We start from the raw sequence: 10,395 nt of genomic DNA on the forward strand, positions 1-10,395 counted from the left end.
AGTCCCCTTATTCCTGTGAGCAGATGGGAATAAGGGGACTTCAAATTAGGCGGTGTCCGTTCGAAAAGGAGCCCCATCGGGACAAGCCATGCGGCGGCGAGGCGCGTCAATTTCGAAGTGCCGCGGCCGCCCACATGCTAATGAGGCGCTGAATATGCATTTCAGCGCTTCATTAGTAAACTTCAAAATGGCCATTTGCGTGGCCATTTCGAAGTTTGGGGCTTGTGTAGACACGGCCTATATTATGTAGATATTCACTCTCATCTTACCTGGAAATTTTTGGGGACCTGATCCAACTTTCACTGAAGTTAGCAGAGAAATTCTGATTGACTTCATTAAATGAAGGATCAAGCTTTTAGTCTGTATTATACAACTGTGATTGTGTCTATTGCAACTGCAAAACAGAAACAAAAAACAAAACCCTCCTTCCTCAAATAGTCTAGGTTGCCTGGTACTTGACTTTCCTCATTGTTTTAAAGAATTTCCAAGTCAACGAACCACTCGTTTCCTTCCTGTATTTGGTGCATTCTTGGTTATCTTTAGATATTAATGCCTGAACACACCGAGGCAGAAAATAATCGTGAAATGTGACCCCTTACAATGGGAAGTTCAAGTATTAAAATACTTCCTCGACTGACAGGCATCCATTGCTTATGAAGCTTTTCGTTAACAGACCTTGAAAAACTACAGTGAAGTGTATATAAAATACATTTATGTAAAGCAGACATTTCATATTCTACCTCCTTTCCCCAAACAATTTCTCACATTGCTTTTTCAGCTACAGCTCATAGGCTAACACAAGTTGCAGAAAGCAGACTTTGAATTCAAACTGAACTTTTTTTTTTCATAAGAAATGCCAAAATAAATCTTTTGTATTTTTCTGCCATTGCAGAAGGTCACTTCTGAGGCCATGTGCATGTAACTCAGTACATCCTGCTGAAGTGTTGCCAAAGGTAGAAAACAGCAGCACACCCTGTGCAGGACATTCCAAAATAAATAAATACTGGATATGTGCATACCCCAGCAGCTATAATATACACTGATCTGTGTGCACATGTGTGTTCAGATACAGTAGAAATGCATACATAATTACATGCACAATATGCACGCCATACACTCTATGTACAGATATATACAAGCAATATATGTACATAAGAACATAAGAACATAAGAATGGCCATACTGGGTCAGACCAAAGGTCCATCGAGCCCAGCATCCCATCTGCCGACGGTGGCCAATGCCAGGTGCCCCAGAGAAGGAGAACAGAAGACAATGATCAAGTGATTTATCTCCTGCCATCCATCTCCTGCCCTTGTTATGAAGGCTAGGGCACCATACTTTATCCCTGGCTGATAGCCATTTATGGACCTAACCTGCAAAAATTTATCAAGCTCTTTTTTAAACCCTAATAGAGTCCTGGCCTTCACAGCCTCCTCAGGCAAGGAGTTCCACAGGTTGACTGTGCGCTGTGTGAAGAAAAATTTCCTTTTATTAGTTTTGAACCTACTACCCATCAATTTCATTTGGTGTCCCCTAGTTCTTGTATTATGGGAAAAGATAAATAATTTTTCTATATTCACTTTCTCCACACCATTCATGATTTTATATACCTCTATCATATCGCCCCTCAATCGCCTCTTTTCCAAACTGAAAAGTCCCAGTCTCTCTAGCCTCTCCCCATATGGGACCCTTTCCAAGCCCCTAATCATCTTAGTCGCCCTTTTCTGAACCTTTTCTAATGCCAATATATCTTTTTTGAGGTGAGGAGACCACATCTGCACGCAGTACTCAAGATGTGGGCGTACCATAGTTTTATATAGGGGAAGTATGATATCTTTTGTCTTATTATCGATCCCTTTTTTAATAAATCCTAACATCCTATTTGCCTTACTAACTGCCGCTGCACACTGCGTGGATGTCTTCAGAGAACTATCCACTATAACTCCAAGATCCCTTTCCTGATCTGTCGTAGCTAAATTTGACCCCATCATGTAGTACATGTGTAAGTTTGTGTTTACCATACATAAGTAACAGATACTTTAAATATTCAGATATTTTAAAAAGGAACTTTGTTTGGGTCTCTAACCCTGAGTTATGTTTAGATTGTTAAGAAGTCAAAAGGTGGGTTTTTTAAAAATTATTTTTGTCTTCCATTATTGTGTGTGCGCCAGCAGCAGCAGGGATTTCAGCATTGCTCCTGGAATAAATTCTGTTAGATTACAGCAGCTGCAAAGCAAGTGTTAAAATTACAAAGGGATTTTGGTGTAGGTCCGATATTAACACTGACTATCAATTTGTGTGTTAATTTCTCAGTGACACTGTGCTGCTTTTAACTGTCATCTTTTAATTAATAAAATCCAAAGGGTTGACCATATTTTAAATCTAAGGTAAATCAGGGTTGAAGCTACATTACTTAGTAGTGATCTGTTTTGATATTAAAATGAAGGCTTCTGCTAGCTCAGTGGCCTGGTGATTTTACATTACACTGGTTCACGAAAGCAAAGGACCAGATTTCACATCTAACCTGTGTTTACTACTCAGCTCCTGTGGATAATCCACAAAACAGCAGGTTAGGTAATGATTACAGAGGAAAATTTGTTTAACCTCAACCAGAGAGTTATGATGACTCAGGAAGGGGAAATATGGATAAAATTCAGCATACAAAAGGATCTGTGACTAATGTAGCTGCAGAGTGTAAAGCCTGGAGTAATATTAGTTCTGAGGAAAAAGTTTTGAACATGCTAAACATCAGCAAAAAAAAATTAAAAGTTAAGGGTCTTGTAATAATCTCACCCTGACTATCTCTCTAGAAACAGTGTTGGATTCTTCCTGTGGTCCTCACCAGTTTGTTTAACATGCAGAAGGAAGTGAGCAACAGGTCAATTAATGTGGTGTTAGAAAGTGTCATGATGGCTATTTTGGTAGTCTGTGCTAATATTGCAAAACTAAGATTTTTGGCAATCACTGGAGGAGCAGTGTGTGGCATTCATGAATGCAAGACATTCAGTATAGTGAGCTACTATATTCCCAGGTAGCCCCTTACGGGAATACTACCTAATGTCCTTAAAGCTTAGTGACATGTACATGAGATCATGTTAAATGGATAAGGACAGAGATTGATAAGACACAAATACACAAAGAGAAATCGTAATAGAAGCTATGCACACAGAGAGGTAGTTGTGTTAGTCTGTATCTTCACAAAACAAAAAAGCAGTCATGTAGCACTTTAAAGACTAACAAAATAATTTATTAGGTGATGAGCCTTAGTGGGGCAGACCAACTTCTTTCCACATCTGAAGAAGTGGGTCTGCCCCACAAAAGTTCATCACCTAATAAATTATGTTGTTAGTCTTTAAGTGCTACATGACTGCTGGTTTGTTCTGAGAGGCTATACATGTATGCCTTTTGTGCTAAACCATCCACAATTGTTTTACTATGCCCTGTATCCAGCTACGGATGCTACAGCTATGGTAGCTATCTTGGAATACACATTTTTTACTGACCACTGAAGTGCAGCCACCTCTGGAAGAGAGCGTGACAACAGTTAACACAACAGGTTACTCAGGAAAGGGCCTTGTGGAAAAGTCCTGAATTTGGTAGAGAATGATACCATCTGTATTGAATTTTTAAGATAATCCATACAAGAAATCTGATTCTCTATTAAAATCCCCTATTAAAAACTCCTTACAAAACAGAAAGTACTCTTTCTCAGTGTATTTTCTATGGAACCCTCTTGGTTTAATCACTGTTAAACTCCATAGGATTTTCATGTCAGGACACAGAAGAATATATTATCCAGTTGTAATTTCAGAAGGAATTAAAGCAGAAAATGTTAATTATTAGAGCTGAAATTTGGGTCAGAAACTTAAGTTAATAGTTTCCTGAGGAAAACTGTCATGAATTTATAGTGATTAAAATTTACAGGGTCTTGGGTTTTAAATCTCTTTAGAAGGCCTATACCTCTAACAGTTTATTGTTTCTTAATTAGTTCCATAGCCAAAAGTGGACGGTCTCTGAATATGAAATTTGCCATCTACCTAGAACAGTGGTTCCCAAACTTTTAAACCCTGTGGCCCAGTTTGACAATTCAGTAAGACTTTGTGACTCAAGGCAATTCAAAACTGGGTTGGGGAAGAGATTCTCCCCTGGGAATTTTTTTTTTTATAAATCTTGATTCTCCTCCCGCCGCCTTAAAATTCTTACAGCCCCAAACTGCTTTCAGCCTTAAACCACCCCTCCCACCCCCAGGCTGAAACCCCTTGCAGCCCCAAACTGCCCCCACCTACCTCATAAGAGCACCACTGCTGCCCCAACAGCTACTTCACCAGGCCACTGCCTCCTCTGTGCAGCAACCCCCAGCTCTCCTATTCCCTTTCCCCATCTGCAGCATGGGCAGTTCCCTGCCATGCCGCGCTGAAATGAGACTCAGTTAAATTGGTTTAATAGCTGGATCACTTCTGCTGGCCATTAAACCACTTTACAGAGCCGTTTGCAGCTCCCACCACTGCCACCACCCCCCGACTCCAGCTCCCCATCCCTGCCTTGCCGTGCTGAAATGGAACTCAATTTAATTAGTTTAATGGCCAGCAGAAGTGATCCAGCCATTAAAGCAATTTAATTGAGTCCCATTTCAGCACGGCAGGGCAGGGACGGGGCGCTGGAGGAGTAAGCAGTGGCAATGGCGGGAGCTGCAAATGGCTCCTTAAAGGGCCACATGTGGCTCAGAGCCACCCAGCTGGTGACCCTTAGAAAATCTAATGGCGACCCATATTTGGGTCCTAACACACAGGCTTGGAATCCTTGCCCTAGAAGCTAGCCTTCCAGGGTTTTATACTTCATAATAGTATCATTATATAACAATTGTACAGTATACTATTACTACAAAGTTTGCATCTTTCAGGAACAACGGGAACGATGGTGTGTGTATACAATTCAGTGATGCAAAAATTTAAGTCAGTATAATGCTCTTAATGTCCAGATCACCTTGATGGCTTTACGTGTTTGTTGAGTAATATTAATAAGTGCCTTCTTACTGATAACCTGTACAAAAGCTTGTTTTATTTATGGAGCTGGGTAAGGAGCTTTGCCGTTTCATAAGCTAACTAAGTCCTCAGCCTAGAATGCCAAGTCGTTACATTCAGCTTTTCGCTGCTTTAATGGAAGTGGAGATGAGCCAGCATTCCACCATATTCCTCTTGGATGAGATCTAGGGGAGGTTTGGAGGTTACTGGCTATTGCCCAAGATGGATGGGCTGATGACTGACATTTATATAAACAATGACAATTCCATTGTACTAGTCTGGCTTTGGAACCCTGCCTCCCAATGCTCACTGCTCCCAAGATGTGAGGGAGAGGGGGAGACACGAAGCCATCATTGTGCCAGGAGAGGCAGGACTTAGGGATCTGTCTTGGTGCAGGCACTGCTTTGGTTAGAACGGTTCAGTGTGACAAGCTTTTCTGTAAGTGCGTAACAACTATGCAAGTATTTCTAGTGGCCTGCCCAAAATGTATGTTTCTTCCCAAACTTCTCAGTTAAATGGCGGTTCACTTCCCAAAGCAGGAGAGTTTATCTTCCCTCCCATTTTTGTCAAGGAGTCAGTTCATTTTCAAGTTAGAATACAAATGGAAATTGCTACAGAGAAGCCTGCACTTGTATCAATAACCAGATGGAGCTCAAAATCTTTCTTCTCCCTCCCACGTTACATGTGCAGTTATTTTAACATCAATAAATAAAGTATCTATTTGTGGCTACATATTCACACATACATGTGCCCCTCTCTAAAATGCTAGAGCAGAAATATCTCAGTGAGATTTATGAAACAAGCCATTTCTGGTGTTGACCATTTCTTGGCACTCTCAGGGAAAAAATTATCATAATGAAAAATTCTGGGGTTTTGTAATGTTACCCTGCTGAAACACATGCACATGTACATAGGCAAACAAACTCCTTTCCTTTGCTCTGTCATCTGCTCATCTATCAAATGTGCCTATTTGATCAATGTTAAAGGTACACGTTGCTTTGTGTTTACAGCCTTCTGCTTGGTGGACTTGGAGAAGCCTTGCTTGTTTACACAGAAAGAATGGGCACGTAACCAAAAACAATGAGGATTCCAAACCCTAACCCCCAACTGGAATAAACCAACCGATGCCCAGAGAGCTCAAAACAAAAAAACTGAAGCTGCAGCTGCGAGAATGGAAAAATCGTCATCACACACCAGGTCCCTTCAGTCTTCTTTTTTCTATCTTCCAAGGGAACAACGTGCTATTAATAGTAGTGGTCAAGGCGAGACGCAGTTGGTTGGATGATATGAGTATTTGCCTCAAAGCACAGGGTGAGAGCTATTTCTGATAAACGCTGTGAAGGAAAAGCCGTATTGTGTCTCCAGAGGGCTCAGTGTGAGAACCTCTTTCAGCAGCACCTTCTCACGCAAGGCACTGAACTCCTGCTGCAGTGACAGGAAAAGTAGTGTTCTCCACTAGTTGCCCCAGTTCTTCTCTTAGAACAGCGAGCCAGTTACACCAAACAATGTGAAACCCAGGCACTGCCACAAATCAAATAGCTCTGGGCATGGATTTTGTTTTAAGTCACCTTGTAAAGGGCAGGTTTGCACATGCTGGTCTCTAGTCCTGTTGTCTGGATCGGCACAGTGTGTGAGAGCATGAGGTGTCTAGAAGTAATTCTTGCTGAATGGGAAATCAACAAATATATCTTCCTGTCTATTGAAATGACTCATTTGTGTGTGTATTTTTAATTTTTATCCCAGGTTTCTCTCGATCATTGTGCATATTTTTCAGGGAGGGCTTTGTTTTGTGTGCTAGGTTGTCTCTAAAGTTATCTTAAGAGGAAGCAGAGATGAAGACCAGGGCTACGTCTACACGTGCAGCCAACATCGAAATAGTCTATTTTGATGAATAACGTCTACACGTCCTCCAGGGCCAGTAACGTCGATGTTCAACTTCGACGTTGCTCAGCCCAACATCGAAATAGGCGCAGCGAGGGAACGTCTACACGTCAAAGTAGCACACATCGAAATAGGGATGCCAGGCACAGCTGCAGACAGGGTCACAGGGCGGACTCAACAGCAAGCCGCTCCCTTAAAGGGCCCCTCCCAGACACAGTTGCACTAAACAACACAAGATACACAGAGCTGACAACTGGTTGCAGACCCTGTGCCTGCAGCATAGATCCCCAGCTGCCGCAGAAGCAGCCAGAAGCCCTGGGCTAAGGGCTGCTGCCCACGGTGACCATAGAGCCCCGCAGGGGCTGGAGAGAGAGCATCTCTCAACCCCCCAGCTGATGGCCGCCATGGAGGACCCAGCAATTTCGACGTTGCGGGACGCGGATCGTCTACACGGCCCCTACTTCGACGTTGAACGTCGAAGTAGGGCGCTATTCCTATCTCCTCATGAGGTTAGCGACTTCGACGTCTCGCCGCCTAACGTCGAAGTTGGTGCCACTACTTCGAAGTAGCGTGCACGTGTAGACGCAGCTCAGGTGTATAATGTCATGAGGGGGTGGAAAGAAATTCATTCCAAAAAGCCCTGAAATAATTCCGTTCCCCTCTTACTTTTAATGTTCATGTCTCTAGATGGTAAATGTAGGGTGATCTTTTTAAGATTCTTTAAAGACCAGATCCAGAAAGGCATTTAGGCCTCTAATGGTGCCTTTTAAGGCCAACATTTTAGGCACTTCTGGGATCCTCCAAACCATTTCTTAGTTGCCTCCTAAATTCCTGAGGGCTGTCTAGATTACAGGGAGTTTTCGACAGAAGTTTTTGTTGGAAGAGATCTTCCAACAAAACTTCTGTTGACAGATTGCGGCCACACACACAAGCAGATCACACTGTCAATCTGCTCTTTTGACGGAGAGCAGCTGGACTGCCCAGCCACTCTATTGGCAAAATAGCTAACCGGAAGCACAGCAGACATGGTTGCCTGGTGTCCCAGAAACCCTGTCTGTCAACAGAGGCCCCACCTGGAATGTCCAGACTGGCTTTCTGTTGACAGACGTCAACAAAAGTGCTGTGTTCTCTTGCCTTACTGTTGACTGAACGCCTTGGGAATCTAGGCACTCCACGTTTTATTGGCAAAATCTCTCTAGTATAGACATAACTGAGGTGTCTAATTTTTGCTTCCACGTGCTTACATTTTTGCTGGAGGGCATGTGCAGAGCTGCCCAAGTCATGACAGTGTAGCTCGCACTTAAGTGTCAGCAGGATTCTCAAACCATGTGTTCCCCACCCTATCTTGTCTGGAGGGCCTTATCTGGTGGGCATATTCAGAGCACACCTACCAGATGGGGCATCTTCTCAGCCTCCCATCCGAGTGCCTTAACCACCAGGTTACTGGTATTCTAAGGCAGGGTGCTCGCCTGTTTAAGCTCGTCCATTTTGTAATAAATAAAATATTCATTGTCCCTAGTGGGTTGTGGAGCCAAGGACACCCCCCCCCAATGCAGTCCCAGGCCCTAATTTGCCTCTCCCCACCCCTGCTCTGCTCCCACCCCCACACTACCTGGTCCGGGAGACTAGAGGAGGCCTGGCACCAGCAGCAGCAGGTTGGGCCTGCCCCTGCCCTTACCAGTGGAGCCAGGGGAGAGGTGGAGGCTGGGACTGGGTCATTCTGCTTCCTGCTGCTACTGAGTGCGGATCCAGGCCTGACCACTGCTGCTTGCACCAGGCCCCCTGCTAGCCCATAGAATCATAGGGCTGGAAGGGACGTCAGGAGGTCATCTAGTTCAGCCCCCTGCTTCAGGCAGGATCAACCCCAACCAAGTCATCCCAGACAGGACCCTCTCAAGCGAGGACTTAAAAACCTCAAGGGATGGAGAATCCACCACCTCTCTAGGAAGAGCAAGTCCACTGCTTCTCCACCCTCCTGTCCCCCAGCAAGACACCCCAGAGTGCGGAGCTTGGGGCAGCTAACCCAAATTGTCCAATGGATGGGATGGCTCTGGCCACAGGAAGAAAATGACTGACAGTGTGCTGATTAGAGACCCCCTCCTGCAGTTTGGGTGACCCATATTTACTTATTTATACGCACTGGAATGGCTTCAACAGAAGAAACCAAGGGGATGAATTACAGAGCTCTCAGCCTAATGTTGATCCTGAGCAAAATAAGGGAGTGGCTTATGGGGACTTGAATGTTAAATAAATAAGAGCATAATATAATTAATGTCACGCAACAGGGGTTTATGGCAAATAAAATCTTATCACACAAACAATTTTTGATGAATCTTTCTGTGGCTGAGAGAGGTCATGGTGCTGTGTAATAGATGTAGCCTTCCAGAAGATGTTTGACTTGCTGTGTTGTGACATTGTGAGTGAGAAACCAAAGTGAACCAAATTAATGTGCAATGGATCACAAAGTGGCCTGAGCTTTTCAGGAGGTCTAACTGGATGACCCCATGGGTCCTGCTGGCCTTGGAAGCTTTGAATCTAGAGAGAGTGCAGACTGCACAGCCCAGGAAGCAGCTCTGCATGAACTACACTCCTGGGGAATGTAGATTCAGCACCATCTGTCCGGCTCTCCAACTATGACCCGTCAGCTCTGCTGGCTGGAACGAAGGGGCAATGGTGCTAGTGTCACAACTCCACCTTACTCCCTTTGCATTGGCAAATGGTTCCAGCTGGTTTTCGAGGCGTGCTCGCTGCATAACAGGAGAGCACAGCAGCTGCAGTTGTGGCTGGCCCCTTTGCTGTGGGTAAAAGCTCCGTAGGCACAACTCTTCTTATACCCAGGGTGAGCAAAGCGAGGGGCAGTCCCCGGGGGTGGGGGGGCATGAAATTTTGTAAAGGGGGATGCAGCACGATAGGCTGCTTGGTCTCAGGCTCATGCACCTCATTAAAAATGTTGAAATTTGTTACTGGCTTTATGTACGCGTACTCAAATTTATTTACCAATTAATAAAGTTTCTACATTTTAGAGACACATTTTCCTACTTGTGCCAAAAGGTTTTTTTATATATATATATATATATATATATATGAACGTAACCAAATTTCCATCAGTTTGGATTACATTAGACATGTTGCGGTGGGAACTGTTAAATGTAGGGACAAAAAGTGGGGGCCTGATGTAAAAAGTTTGCTCACTTCCGTCTTATACAATATTCAAGAGCCGGCAACAATCTGGCCCTTATCTGTGTTTTCACCAATAGCTCTGACTATTACGTATTACAACGAAGGAGCGCCCTGTCTGAAAGGAGCTGTTCACTTCGGTCCAGTTCTTAATTGATAAGAGTCTACACCAAGAAACACCCACCATAGCTGTACCCTTATTGGCTATCTCAGTAGAGAAACCAAGGTTTGAGACAGCTTGGAGAGTAACCGAGTCCTTGAAGTTGTCCTGGAAGCCTGCAGGCTGAGCAGCATGGGGTAAGCTTGCTTTGTCACT

The 10,395-nt window shown here is 44.0% G+C and overlaps 1 protein-coding gene across 4 annotated transcripts in view; it reads left to right on the top strand.

The window, feature by feature from the left end:
* SLC35D4 (solute carrier family 35 member D4) overlaps nucleotides 1-9,834 on the top strand; it is a 92,907-nt gene extending 83,073 nt beyond the window's left edge. For all 4 annotated transcript variants that reach the window (XM_074987330.1, XM_074987334.1, XM_074987333.1 and 1 more), the window contains one exon: nucleotides 6,032-9,834. In XM_074987330.1, the coding sequence (XP_074843431.1) occupies nucleotides 6,032-6,092 (61 nt within the window). In that variant the 3' untranslated portion in view covers nucleotides 6,093-9,834. The remainder of the gene's footprint in view (nucleotides 1-6,031) is intronic.
* The last annotated feature ends 561 nt before the right edge of the window (nucleotides 9,835-10,395 follow it).

The sequence above is a fragment of the Carettochelys insculpta genome, chromosome 2 (assembly GCF_033958435.1).
Source record: "Carettochelys insculpta isolate YL-2023 chromosome 2, ASM3395843v1, whole genome shotgun sequence".
NCBI lineage: Eukaryota > Metazoa > Chordata > Testudines > Carettochelyidae > Carettochelys > Carettochelys insculpta.